Source organism: Protomyctophum parallelum, assembly GCF_964188405.1.
Source record: "Protomyctophum parallelum genome assembly, chromosome: 2".
NCBI classification, from domain to species: Eukaryota; Metazoa; Chordata; class Actinopteri; order Myctophiformes; family Myctophidae; genus Protomyctophum; species Protomyctophum parallelum.
The window spans coordinates 17,742,313-17,757,611 of record NC_139699.1 but is presented as its reverse complement, the minus strand read 5'-3'; the positions used below and the strand labels follow the sequence as shown (position 1 = coordinate 17,757,611).

Here is a 15,299-nt window from a genome sequence, read left to right as displayed (position 1 = left end):
AGATGATGTGGAATGGATGAGATGTTTGATATAAGAGTCATTTTACTGCTGGTCTACGTCAACATTACCTGGCTTCTTCTTCTCTATTACTGCATACCGGTCATTAGGGTTAACCTAACCTCAAAACAAATAATGAGTACATTTTATTTTATCTTTAATTTCATTGAGGGCCGCTAGACCCTATCCATCCATATTCAACAGCTTATCCGTATTCGGGTCGCGGGGGCAACAGCTACACCAGAGTGCTCCAGACTTCCCTCTCCAGAGCAACATTATTGACTTCCTTCTGGGGGATCCCGAGACGTTCCAAGGCCAGTGAGTCGATGTATTTCCTCTACCTGCGCCTTGGTCTGCCCCGGGGTCTCCTCCCAGTGGGACGTGGTCCTTGGTCTGCCCCGGGGTCTCCTCCCAGTGGGACGTGATCCTTGGTCTGCCCCGGGGTCTCCTCCCAGTGGGACGTGATCCTTGGTCTGCCCCGGGGTCTCCTCCCAGTGGGACGTGATCCTTGGTCTGCCCCGGGGTCTCCTCCCAGTGGGACGTGATCCTTGGTCTGCCCCGGGGTCTCCTCCCAGTGGGACGTGATCCTTGGTCTGCCCCGGGGTCTCCTCCCAGTGGGACGTGCGTTGAGGACCTCCCTAGGGAGGTGCCCGAGAGGCATCCTAACCAGATGCCCGAACCACCTCATCTGACTCCTTTCCGGGCGAAGGAGCAGCGACCCTCAATGTTTTTCATGTCAAGGACCCCAATATGTACTTGACTGCCGACCCGAAGATTCGAGTTAAAAGCGTTCGCCCTGAAAGACTATATATATATATTCAAAGATTTGAGACACGATCTTTGTGCAAGCTTGTAGATCTGCTATTTTTCAAAAGCTAAAGTATAACGTAATGCTTAAAACACCAAATGGGGTTCCCGTCCAGAATGGGTTAAACTTACCTGTAAAACATATTATAAATAATGCAGATTTTACATCCTTTTGCACTTCCCCCCCTCCCCCGCCCATCCTGGTGTCTACTGTATATGCAAGTACCAATACGTACAGTATGACAACCGTACCTGCAGATTGACCTCAGCCTCAAAGAAGGTGATGCAGGAGCAGTAGTGTCTGTCTGACTCGATGTCTGTCAGCACCACGGTGAAGAACGTGGGCGTCTTCCTCTCTCTGGACAGCCTCCAACCTCCAGGTTGGCAGAACTGCAACGACAGAGATTAACATTTAACACGCCGTCAGCACAACAGACACAACACAGCAACTAAATAACATAACAGACAGAGAGACAGAGAGACAGAGAGAGAGAGAGAGAGAGAGAGAGAGAGAGAGAGAGAGAGAGAGAGAGAGAGAGACAGAGACAGAGACAGAGACAGAGAGAGAGATGCGAGATGCGAGATGAGCCATGGTCAGTCTCACTAGCCAAATAAGTCTGAGTGCACTTCTCACTGGTACAGTGATTAAAACAGGGGGCATTTTGCATCCCAAAACGCAGTTTATAGTTAAGGGACGCAATAAAACAAAGACCTCTACATCCACGGGATGCACTACTGTACTTTTTTTATTCTAGTTTATTTTGCTAGCTTTAGTTATAATAATCATTTCTTCTTCTGTTTTCTACATGAATAATATAACCACATTATGACCATATAAAATGAAATGGGGAGTTAAATGCTGCAAGTTGTAAAAATGGCAAAATAATATGACTCTTATAATGTGGTTGAAGTGGGACTCATAAAAAGTCCCTGGGACTGCATGGGACTAATTACATTGAAAACCTGTTTACATCAGTGCTGGTAGGAACGCAAATGACCAAATTGTACCAGTTGGCACCAACCAGGTGGTCCATGTACCTTCCCACTGATAGTTAGGACTGTGTGTACCTACTGGTACTGGTTGAGCAACCAGCTTCCAGTCCAGAACTCGAGGGGGCATCAAGAACCTCGGTACCGAGGTAACCTCCGTGAGCGACTGAATTACTGATGTATGGAGCAGACAGGATATCCTCTGTCAGTGTTTTGGTTTGCTCATCAGCACAGGAAGTGGCCCAGTATATCATGGAAGGTCGTCCAAGCCAAGGTTCCAAAGACACACTACCTAACACTAATGGAGGTGTCTGCTTGTAAAAAGGGAAAATGTCTGGAGCCGTCAAGAGAGGATAACGAATGCCTAAATGAAAAGTGTCCTAGTTTTTTTTTAAGCAAAATACTGGTTCATAAGGTAGATTACAAACACAGGCAGTCGGTATGTTAATGGCATCAATTTTAACATTCCATATGAATTCACAGGGAGCTGAATGAGATGGGGAGGGGGAGCCTTAGCCTGGGTAAACCCTAGCCTGGTTAATAAACCAGACCGAATCAGCCGTTGGCAAAAATAAATTGCCTGCCGGCGGATTACGGTCTGGAGAGGCTCAATTGTACGCCCATTTCCTACACCAGAGAAATGGGGCGGCCAATCGGGACACGGTATGCAATATGGGCGGGCTTTGGTACAGTGACTTTCAATGCTTGAGACCTTTGACTGACAGTAGCTCTGACCAATTGCGTCAAAGAGAAAATGTTTCAACACGCTCCCTTGGAAATGAAATCCAAGCTGAGCCTCCCCTGACTAATATCCCGCGGTCCGTGCGATATTAGTCTGGTTTATTAACCAGGCTAGGTAAACCCCGGCTAGGGGAGCCTTAGCCTGGGTAAACCCCGGCCAGGGGAGCCTTAGCCTGGGTAAACCCCGGCGAGGGGAGCCTTAGCCTGGGTAAACCCCGGCCAGGGGAGCCTTAGCCTGGGTAAACCCCGGCCAGGGGAGCCTTAGCCTGGGTAAACCCCGGCCAGGGGAGCCTTAGCCTGGGTAAACCCCGGCTAGGGGAGCTTTAGCCTGGGTAAACCCCGGCTAGGGGAGCCGAGAGTGAGTCAAAGAGTGAATTCACTTTGTATTCTAGACTTTTCAGTGTTTTTGCTGGAGGCTGAACTGCCCTCTCTCTACAAGTGTTGGCTGGTCCTCCTCATGCATTACGCTGGGGATACTGGACCGATGAATGGAGAGGAAGATGGGAAACAGAATGGAGAAGCTGAGGTACAAGGTAATAATAATAATAATAATAATAATAATAAAACTTTATTTGTATAGCACCTTTCATGACATGCAGTCCTTCAAGACAGGCCTAAAAATGCACCTGTCAGCAGGTCAAAGGGAGAGGACGTGATCGCCCCAGCCTCTTTGTGGTGCGAATAATAATCCCCTTCCGATTAACCTGTGAATACTGTATATTTCATGTTTAGAGGAAATGTATATGTTGCTTTAAATTATTATTGTTATATATCACTTACTGTTACTGCGTTAACTTAATATTCATGTCATGTGTGAGTGGATAGGACCCGAATGGAAACAAGCCCGCAAGGTCTTTCTTCTGTGAAATCCTTTTTTTGGACAAAGATGCCTGACTGTACATTGTGCTGTTTGCATTTATGTTGGACAAAGATGCCTGACTGTACATTGTGCTGTTTGCATTTATATTGGACAAAGATGCCTGACTGTACATTGTGCTGTTTGCATTTATGTTGGACAAAGATGCCTGACTGTACATTGTGCTGTTTGCATTTATATTGGACAAAGATGCCTGACTGTACATTGTGCTGTTTGCATTTATATTGGACAAAGATGCCTGACTGTACATTGTGCTGTTTGCATTTATGTTGGACAAAGATGCCTGACTGTACATTGTGCTGTTTGCATTTATGTTGCCTAATAAAATATTCAATTAAAAAAGTGCTTTACAGAGCAATGGAGAAAAGAAAAGAAAGCAAGGCATAAAACATTAAAATAACAGCAGGTGGTCTTGAGGGAGGTGGGGGGGGGGTAGATCAACCTGGAGATCTGAGCCAGGATGCCACCGTCTTCACCAGATACAATAGATGAGAGGAAATCATGTGTTAAACATGCATTGTGATGAGGACGAGGGGGAGGACATGCTTGGCTCGGCACGGACCCAGACAGGACTCAAGGACGGGTGCAGATAACTGGAGATCACGTCTCCAAATATTCCAACTATGTCATTCATCATTGTTGCTAAACACATAAACAGCTTTGGGAGCAGCGCATACCAAGGAAGACGACTGGTGGCGGGCGGTGTGTGTGTGTGCGCGCGTGTGAGAGAGAGAGAGAGAGAGAGGGAGGGAGAGAGAGCAGTTAGTGGACTGTGATGATAAGCAATGTGCAAGTTGGGGAGGCACATTGGGGGGGGGGGGGGGGGGGGGCGAGTCTTATCTAAATCCAAATTAAATTAATAGCAGATTTTTCACTGAAGACTTTATCTTCACACAAGGCGAGCCTGTCTGTAGAGAGCCCATTAGGGGATAGCAGCCTGTCTGTCTGTCTGTAGAGAGCCCATTAGGGGATAGCAGCCTGTCTGTCTGTCTGTCTGTCTGTAGAGAGCCCATTAGGGGATAGCAGCCTGTCTGTCTGTCTGTAGAGAGCCCATTAGGGGATAGCAGCCTGTCTGTCTGTCTGTAGAGAGCCCATTAGGGGATAGCAGCCTGTCTGTCTGTCTGTCTGTAGAGAGCCCATTAGGGGATAGCAGCCTGTCTGTAGAGAGCCCATTAGGGGATAGCAGCCTGTCTGTCTGTCTGTAGAGAGCCCATTAGGGGATAGCAGCCTGTCTGTCTGTCTGTAGAGAGCCCATTAGGGGATAGCAGCCTGTCTGTCTGTCTGTAGAGAGCCCATTAGGGGATAGCAGCCTGTCTGTCTGTCTGTAGAGAGCCCATTAGGGGATAGCAGCCTGTCTGTCTGTCTGTCTGTAGAGAGCCCATTAGGGGATAGCAGCCTGTCTGTCTGTCTGTCTGTCTGTCTGTCTGTCTGTCTGTCTGTCTGTCTGTCTGTCTGTCTGTAGAGAGCCCATTAGGGGATAGCAGCCTGTCTGTCTGTCTGTAGAGAGCCCATTAGGGGATAGCAGCCTGTCTGTCTGTCTGTCTGTCTGTCTGTCTGTCTGTCTGTCTGTCTGTAGAGAGCCCATTAGGGGATAGCAGCCTGTCTGTCTGTCTGTAGAGAGCCCATTAGGGGATAGCAGCCTGTCTGTCTGTCTGTCTGTCTGTCTGTCTGTAGAGAGCCCATTAGGGGATAGCAGCCTGTCTGTCTGTCTGTAGAGAGCCCATTAGGGGATAGCAGCCTGTCTGTCTGTCTGTCTGTAGAGAGCCCATTAGGGGATAGCAGCCTGTCTGTCTGTCTGTCTGTCTGTCTGTCTGTCTGTCTGTAGAGAGCCCATTAGGGGATAGCAGCCTGTCTGTCTGTCTGTAGAGAGCCCATTAGGGGATAGCAGCCTGTCTGTCTGTCTGTCTGTCTGTAGAGAGCCCATTAGGGGATAGCAGCCTGTCTGTCTGTCTGTAGAGAGCCCATTAGGGGATAGCAGCCTGTCTGTCTGTCTGTCTGTCTGTCTGTCTGTAGAGAGCCCATTAGGGGATAGACATTAAAGATGCTTCACTGAGTTGAGTCTATTTTTCATGGTGTCCGGGTGGTGCAAAGGGTAACATCAGGGGGTTGGATTCCTCCACGGTGCCTCCACGTTGGCCCAAGGGTAACGTCAGGGGGTTGGATTCCTCCACGGTGCCTCCACGTTGGCCCAAGGGTAACGTCAGGGGGTTGGATTCCTCCACGGTGCCTCCACGTTGGCCCAAGGGTAACGTCAGGGGGTTGGATTCCTCCACGGTGCCTCCACGTTGGCCCAAGGGTAACGTCAGGGGGTTGGATTCCTCCACGTTGGCCCTGGGGCTTCAAACTGCACCGTGATGGAGGCCGGAACGCCAGTAGAGGAGGGCGATATCTGACACTGCACTAGCAACTCCTACTAGTTGGTTAGGGTACCTATTCAGCAGGAAATGGACCTGGGGGTGAAACTAGCACGTTCCTCCCAAGGGGCCAGTGAGGCACTCCAATGTTGAAGCACGGGGCCCTAGTGGTAAGAGGAAGGACTGCAGGCGGACCCGTGGATTCATGACGAGGAAACCCCCGTGCAGCAGCTGGGCTTTAACATTGAGCGCTCGGTTGCAGTAGACGGTCCTTCCGGGTGCTTCAAAACGCCACTGAGCAACTTCCACTGACATGAATAGCGGAGGGGGCGGAGCTTCGCGCCAGATCAGTCTCTATCCTTTTAATACTCTATGGTTCCTCCACACACGTTTCGCCCTCCTGGTGAAAGTCCTCATTGTGGTGAAAAGAATACGCTGGTGACCTCGTGTATATTTGGAGGAGAGGTTAATGTGAGGTTTTCTACAACCTCCCATAACAAACAAGTAGGAGTCGTCAATGACAGGGATTATATACATGGGGGGAATTGCCAAATACTGAGCAGCGCACAGATCACTCTTGTGTAAAATCAAACATTGCTTTTTGCATTTAAGAGGTGGTCAGACCCAGGTGTAATCGGTATGCGCGGTATGAGTGTTTTTTGGTCAAGGGGCTTAATAGCAAATTGCGCAAAGTAAATATAATTAACATATGGACACTCCCCCAATGCTAAAATATGCAGGAACATGATATGTCATATATGTGTGCGTTCAGCACGGCTTCCATAATATGAAAGCATGTTTGAAAGGTTCAAGATCGTACACTCTGTTCCATTTGTCTGCAGGTTCATCTAAAGTAGGTCATTTCCATATTATGGCCGTTGAATTTAACAATGCACAAGTGGTCATTACCCTGGTCAGGATCCAGTGGTCATTACCCTGGTCAGGATCCAGTGGTCAGACTCATTACCCTGGTCAGGATCAAGTGGTCATTACCCTGGTCAGGGTCCAGTGGTCATTACCCTGGTCAGGATCCAGTGGTCATTACCCTGGTCAGGATCCAGTGGTCAGACTCATTACCCTGGTCAGGATCCAGTGGTCATTACCCTGGTCAGAGTCCAGTGGTCATTACCCTGGTCAGGATCCAGTGGTCATTACCCTGGTCAGGATCCAGTGGTCATTACCCTGGTCAGGGTCCAGTGGTCATTACCCTGGTCAGGATCCAGTTGTCATTACCCTGGTCAGGGTCCAGTGGTCATTACCCTGGTCAGGATCCAGTGGTCATTACCCTGGTCAGGATCCAGTGGTCATTACCCTGGTCAGGGTCCAGTGGTCATTACCCTGGTCAGGATCCAGTGGTCATTACCCTGGTCAGGATCCAGTGGTCATTACCCTGGTCAGGATCCAGTGGTCATTACCCTGGTCAGGATCCAGTGGTCATTACCCTGGTCAGGATCCAGTGGTCATTACCCTGGTCAGGGTCCAGTGGTCATTACCCTGGTCAGGATCCAGTGGTCATTACCCTGGTCAGGGTCCAGTGGTCATTACCCTGGTCAGGATCCAGTGGTCATTACCCTGGTCAGGATCCAGTGGTCATTACCCTGGTCAGGATCCAGTGGTCATTACCCTGGTCAGGATCCAGTGGTCATTACCCTGGTCAGGATCCAGTGGTCAGACTCATTACCCTGGTCAGGATCCAGTGGTCATTACCCTGGTCAGGATCCAGTGGTCATTACCCTGGTCAGGGTCCAGTGGTCATTACCCTGGTCAGGATCCAGTGGTCATTACCCTGGTCAGGGTCCAGTGGTCATTACCCTGGTCAGGATCCAGTGGTCATTACCCTGGTCAGGATCCAGTGGTCATTACCCTGGTCAGGGTCCAGTGGTCATTACCCTGGTCAGGATCCAGTGGTCATTACCCTGGTCAGGATCCAGTGGTCATTACCCTGGTCATTACCCTGGTCAGGATCCAGTGGTCATTACCCTGGTCAGGATCCAGTGGTCATTACCCTGGTCAGGATCCAGTGGTCATTACCCTGGTCAGGGTCCAGTGGTCATTACCCTGGTCAGGGTCCAGTGGTCATTACCCTGGTCAGGGTCCAGTGGTCATTACCCTGGTCAGGATCCAGTGGTCATTACCCTGGTCAGGATCCAGTGGTCATTACCCTGGTCAGGATCCAGTGGTCATTACCCTGGTCAGGATCCAGTGGTCATTACCCTGGTCAGGATCCAGTGGTCAGACTCATTACCCTGGTCAGGATCCAGTGGTCATTACCCTGGTCAGGGTCCAGTGGTCATTACCCTGGTCAGGATCCAGTGGTCATTACCCTGGTCAGGGTCCAGTGGTCATTACCCTGGTCAGGATCCAGTGGTCATTACCCTGGTCAGGGTCCAGTGGTCATTACCCTGGTCAGGATCCAGTGGTCATTACCCTGGTCAGGATCCAGTGGTCATTACCCTGGTCAGGATCCAGTGGTCATTACCCTGGTCAGGATCCAGTCTCCATGCATCACAACTATGTCAACTTCTCGGAACATAATTCACAACCTGCCGCCTGCGATTAATGGCATCTGGAATTCAGGGTACAAGCACATGTACACAATGTACATTATCCTGATAATATTAGGCATGCCATTATAGACAGAAATATTTTAGATTGTTGTGCTTACAGTAAGTGGTTTTAAAAGCTTATTGGAAGTTTCACTTTTTGAATACAAGCCATACAGACAGTATACCGTACATACTACAGTATGAGAAATACAGCGGGCTATGGACAGAAGAGGAGGGGTGAACAGATACTAGATAATACTACAGTATGAGGAATACAGCGGGCTATGGACAGAAGAGGAGGGGAGAACAGATACTAGATAATACTACAGTATGAGGAATACAGTGGGCTTATTGACAGAAGAGGAGGGGTGAACAGATACTAGATAATACTACAGTATGAGGAATACAGCGGGCTATGGACAGAAGAGGAGGGGAGAACAGATACTAGATAATACTACAGTATGAGGAATACAGTGGGCTATGGACAGAAGAGGAGGGGTGAACAGATACTAGATAATACTACAGTATGAGGAATACAGTGGGCTTATTGACAGAAGAGGAGGGGTGAACAGATATAAATACCACAGAGAGAAAAGACTGAGGTCTAGCACCAGGAAGTGGATAAATAACAAACATGGGACAAAAACAACCACATGGAAGCAGAGCCAAAGGGCCAGTCCGACTGTCAAACACAGTTAACTAGCGTGGGGAAAACTGCACTCTATCAACGTTTTAAAAAGCATTTCAGGAGCAATTCTCTTGTCAGACACGCAGCAGACTCCTGCTGCGGTGCAACTAGCAACCTGTGCCAGAAAATAATGGTTGATTGAGGGGCTCTGTCTCTAGGGAATCTGGGACGGGGTCCAGTGAGGTAGGAGTCCATACCAAGTGAAAGTATTGTATTAGGACTACATTACCAAGTGAAAGTATTGTATTAGGACTACATTACCAAGTGAAAGTATTGTATTAGGACTACATTACCAAGTGAAAGTATTGTATTAGGACTACATTACCCAGGGGGGAAGCAGTGGCTCTGGACTCGGTTAGTGTCAGTTTGAACCAGAAGGTTCCAGGTTCCAGCTCCTCCTGCCCAAGTGTCCTTGAGCAAGACACCGACTGAACCCAATCATAGATATTCAACAAAAAGATGCCTCATTGGCCGCTGCAGTTTGTTGGAGGGATGTGTGTGTGCAAAAGGAAGTGAGCAGGAAGAGTGCTGAAGGCACTCTGCGTCACTGCCCGAGAGACGTCACTCAATGAGACTCCTCCATGTCTCTTGTTGCCACTCAGGTGACTACTGGACAATCACAGCACGTCTTTTCCGGGACTTACGTTACGCTCACGGAGGTTTACGCTATAATGCTTCGCAAAGGAATCTCTGGAAAAGTTCCCCCCCCCCCCCCCCCCTCCTCTCGAAAACACACGCCCCAGAGCCCGAAGATATAAGATATAAGACCATTATGTGTCTGTCTGTGGAACCCAATAAGCAGGTTATTATTGGTGCAGTTCATGATTTCCTCTTTCGTCTGTGCTTTGGATAAAAAGGCACAATAGAAATTCTGTCCATTTACCAGGGAGAAGTCCAACAGGTGCAAACTGCAAAGCTTTACACTTTAGACATAGCATACCACCCCCCCCCCCCCCACACACACACACACACACACTTATATGATCTGATAGATATACGTGCAATTACCCGCACACACACACACACACACACACACACACACACACACACACACACACACACACACACACACACACACACACACACACACACACACACACACACAGCTGAGTCATTGGTCTCAGATTACCTACTAGCCAGTCAAGTGACAAAGGAACTTTGATACGGTACGTATCTGATACGGTAACGGTATGTCCTCTTACTTACATTGCATTGCCGCAACCAAAGCCCACTGCCTCGTACGCACACCCACCGTACACAGCATGGCTCACAGCCCTGACCAATGACCATCCACCCACACAGCCACAGTGATACAGGATCTGCAGGCTGACCTGTGAAGAATCAAAGCGTCTGTGTAGCATCACCACGTGGGCATAAACACCAGAAGCCAACAGGCACAGCAGCGTGGGCCGTGTGGGTTGAGTTCAGGTCAAGGTCGTATCAGAGGACGGTAGATGAAACAGACACTGGGCGGTGTCACAACTTCAGGGACCGGCATTTCCTGGGTCTGGAATTCCGGATCACATGACCCGCTTATTTAGGGCCAGGGGTTCCTGTTCATTTAGCCCATTTTGGGCGGGAAGAATGTTATGCTTTAGCTATTGAAAAATAGCAGATCTACAAGCTCGTAGCGCGCCACCGAGTGGCGCGCTACGAGCTTGTAGGTCTGCTATTTTTGAAAAGTTGTGAAAAAGTGGCGCAAATCTGAAATATATATTTCAGAGCGAACATTTTGAACTAAAATATTGGCTTCTCGCTGCAGGTCCCCTGCTGCAAAATGTCTGTTATGAGCTCGTAGATGGTAGTTTGGGTAGAACATTTATCTTGTAGAATGTACATTGTAGAACATTGTTTTATTATCTTTTTTACAATAATGCCAAAAATAGGAATGCTGGGTTGAAAGTTGTTAAACTGGCCATTATCTTGTGAATTTAATTTAAATTTAAAAGTATATACTTATATGAGATCCGTTTCCCCATTTCCTCTCCTTTCCAATACGCCCCATATTTCACATTAGAATATTTGGTTGCCACTGAACAAGGAGGTAGAAAGAGGTGAAAGCCAGGGAAAGATGCACCAAGATGTTTGCACTATTCATTATTTAACCAATTCCATCTAGGCACCCGTATTTGGGGCAAAAACAATCTGAACATTCCAAAAATGCCATACTTTTCAAAGACAATTAAGCATTATGTTATACTTTAGCTATTGAAAAAAGCAGATCTACAAACTCATAGCGAGACAAGCTTGTAGATCTGCTATTTTTTGAAAAGTCTTGAAAATGTGGCACAAATCTTTGAATATATATTCTTTCAGAGCAAACGAGTTTAACTCAAATCTTTGCTTATGGGGAGGTCCCTGGAACAACACGTGTTCAGATGGGGGTTGGTGGCCAATTACATATATTTTTGGGGGTCCTTGAAATGAAAATGACTGACATAGAAACATGAGTTTTTCAGAAAACCAACATTTTGTAGAATCGTCCTCAGGTCAAAATGGGTTAAATTGTGTCTGTTTCACTAACCACACATTATTTTTGAGTGGTGCAACCACTCCAAAGAACAGCAATGTCCGTGTTCACGTATGTATGAGCACCAGAATGACTATTAGTACCAGTAGGGGCGCTGTTGTGCCAGAAACAGGGAGAGAGATAGTGCTGCACGTGCTGCCTGCTAATGAGAGAGAGAGGGGAGGAGAGGGTTGCACCACTCAGTTCACACAGGTGTGATTTTTATATTCTTAATCCACAAAAGGACTTATAATAGTATCATAATTAGGTGTAAATAAGGTGAAAGTCAGAGAGAGGGGCGGCATCACTGCAGTGCATTCACACGCGCCTTCAGCTGTAACACACAAAGCCCTTAACTAACTCCGATTTAAAAAAGTCCCAAAACACCCCAACTGGAATGTACAGCGTTCTCTTGCATGGGATTGCTTCAAGAAGAAGGGGTTCTCCGAGTTTGAGTGTACTTCTTTCAAAGCAGAAGAAATTTCCTGGAAAACCTGAACAGAAAGCATAGCAAATGATCTGAGTTAAATTAAGTGTTCTAACAAAGTGAGAGTGGAAGTGAAAGCATCAAAACATCATCAAAACGTCATCTTAAGAATGGAACTGCCTGTACCAGATGAAAAGAACATCTGCAAAGTGCAAACAGCTACTCGTCCAGAGGGTGTTTGTGAACTACAGGCAATTGGCTGTAAAGTAAAGTAAAGTGATTGGCCATACAGCGTGGTCACTATAAATACAGCACCAGATGTATTACGCTATACGCTGCTGTTATGGTTTGACCTATCGCTGTTGCAGGAGGAGAGGCTTGTCAGGAAAGAAGAGACAATGAAGGAAAAGGGGGAGATTGAGGTGTCAGGGGATGGTGAGGAACTAAAGGAAGGGTCCGTGGCGTGCTGCCTGGACCCCCCCCCCCCCCCCCCCCCTCCGGCTTTATCAGGTCTGGAAGATGACTAGCCCATTCTGACCTGAGATCAGATTCTAAAAATGTCAGTCGTTCTTCGATTTTTCAAAAATAGCAGACCTACAAGCTCGCTATGAGCTTGTAGATCTGCTATTTTTCAATAGCTAAAGCATAACATAATGCTAACACCAAAATGGGTTCCCGTTCAGAATGGGCTAGATGACCACAACATCAAGGTCAGGGCCACAAATAGATGCAGGCGAGGAACTCTTAACTCGTAGACAGACACTGATACGCTGCTCGTATCAAGCCAAGGAGGAAGCCAGGAAAACAGGAGATGCAGAGTGACAAACACAAGCACACGCCGTGACACACACACACACACACACACACACACACACACACACACACACACACACACACACACACACACACACACACACACACACACACACACACTTCCTGAGACCATCTTCAGGGTTATCATGACACGACCAAGAAAAACAAAACAACATGGAAGTGGCCCGACAACACTCTTCCGTTACTCTTGTTGTGTAAGGTGCAGTGCACACTGACCAGCTCACTGACCAGCTCACTGACCACTGACCACTGACCAGCTCACTGACCACTGACCAGCTCACTGACCACTGACCAGCTCACTGACCACTGACCAGCTCACTGACCACTGACCAGCTCACTGACCACTGACCAGCTCACTGACCAGCTCACTGACCACTGACCAGCTCACTGACCAGCTCACTGACCACTGACCAGCTCACTGACCACTGACCAGCTCACTGACCAGCTCACTGACCACTGACCAGCTCACTGACCACTGACCAGCTCACTGACCAGCTCACTGACCACTGACCAGCTCACTGACCAGCTCACTGACCACTGACCAGCTCACTGACCAGCTCACTGACCAGCTCACTGACCACTGACCAGCTCACTGACCAGCTCACTGACCAGCTCACTGACCACTGACCAGCTCACTGACCAGCTCACTGACCAGCTCACTGACCAGCCCACTGACCAGCTCACTGACCAGCTCACTGACCAGCTCACTGACCACTGACCAGCTCACTGACCAGCCCACTGACCAGCTCACTGACCAGCTCACTGACCACTGACCAGCTCACTGACCAGCCCACTGACCAGCTCACTGACCAGCTCACTGACCAGCTCACTGACCACTGACCAGCTCACTGACCAGCTCACTGACCAGCTCACTGACCAGCTCACTGACCACTGACCAGCTCACTGACCAGCTCACTGACCAGCTCACTGACCACTGACCAGCTCACTGACCAGCCCACTGACCAGCTCACTGACCACTGACCAGCTCACTGACCAGCTCACTGACCAGCTCACTGACCAGCTCACTGACCACTGACCAGCTCACTGACCAGCTCACTGACCAGCTCACTGACCAGCTCACTGACCAGCTCATTGACCAGCTCACTGACCAGCTCACTGACCAGCTCACTGACCAGCTCACTGACCAGCTCACTGACCAGCTCACTAACCAGCTCACTGACCAGCTCATTGACCAGCTCACTGACCAGCTCACTGACCAGCTCACTGACCAGCTCACTGACCAGCTCACTGACCACTGACCAGCTCACTGACCAGCTCACTGACCAGCTCACTGACCAGCTCACTGACCACTGACCAGCTCACTGACCACTGACCAGCTCACTGACCAGCTCACTGACCACTGACCAGCTCACTGACCAGCTCATTGACCAGCTCACTGACCAGCTCACTGACCACTGACCAGCTCACTGACCAGCTCACTGACCAGCTCACTGACCACTGACCAGCTCACTGACCAGCTCACTGACCACTGACCAGCTCACTGACCAGCTCACTGACCAGCTCACTGACCACTGACCAGCTCATTGACCAGCTCACTGACCAGCTCATTGACCAGCTCACTGACCAGCTCATTGACCAGCTCACTGACCAGCTCACTGACCACTGACCAGCTCACTGACCAGCCCACTGACCAGCTCACTAACCAGCTCACTGACCAGCTCATTGACCAGCTCACTGACCAGCTCACTGACCAGCTCACTGACCAGCCACACTGAGATAACATTACCCTAATGTTGCAAAACAACACGTCTGGGGGAAATCTAAATAGTTAAAAGCAGGATCGGAGTCCAAAGGAGCGGTCGTACAGTAGGTTTGTTTAGCAGAGGTTTTCTCCTCTGTTCTAACAACTGCAGTAAAGTAAATTTAGATCTCCGTTTGTCTAGCGTACTTATGCAAGACTACGGTTCCCCGTCTCCAGTTCGTCTCCATGGCTCAGCATCGTCCTGTGTAGAGGTGGGATCTGACCCCCTGACTCCCATTCCTCGACTCCGCTTCCCCGCTGTCATCAGCATTATCAGTTTTCTTAACTCATGCCTTATGCAATGCAAGGCGCATATGGTTCATTTTAGAGACTGATATTTTTAGCTACTTGTGGAGGAGTGCCATATAATTCAACAGATAAACTAGTCAGAGAGGCCAGTCATCCAAAGAAATATATTGCTAAATATATTATGAAATGTAAAGCTCCATGTGTGAAAGAAAGTAAGATAAAACCAGGGACGGACTTTTGCGAAGTGCATTCTGTTATACGAATATACAGTGATCATTCACTTAAAGCCAGACAGAGTCCAGGGTGAATCTCTGACAGATTCCGTCTGCCCAGCTCCCCACATTCACAGTCTCCTGGGGAAAGATTTCTTCACTTGGGGGTGAATACTTGGTTTTATTTTAAAACACAAGATAAATGAACAACATACGGCCAGTTCCCCACATCCAACTAAAACGAAAAAGAGCCTTCAGAGACTTCGACATTCCTTCTCTTTAATCTTTAATCAATCAACTGTCAAA

At 48.5% G+C, this 15,299-nt stretch overlaps 1 protein-coding gene across 1 annotated transcript in view; it reads right to left on the bottom strand.

Annotated features, from left to right (window-relative positions):
• Positions 1 to 15,299, bottom strand: part of sbf2 (SET binding factor 2) — a 192,697-nt gene that overhangs the window by 132,067 nt on the left and 45,331 nt on the right. The window contains exon 3 of the mRNA XM_083794214.1: positions 1,057 to 1,194. Within this exon, the coding sequence (XP_083650340.1) occupies positions 1,057 to 1,194 (138 nt within the window). The remainder of the gene's footprint in view (positions 1 to 1,056; positions 1,195 to 15,299) is intronic.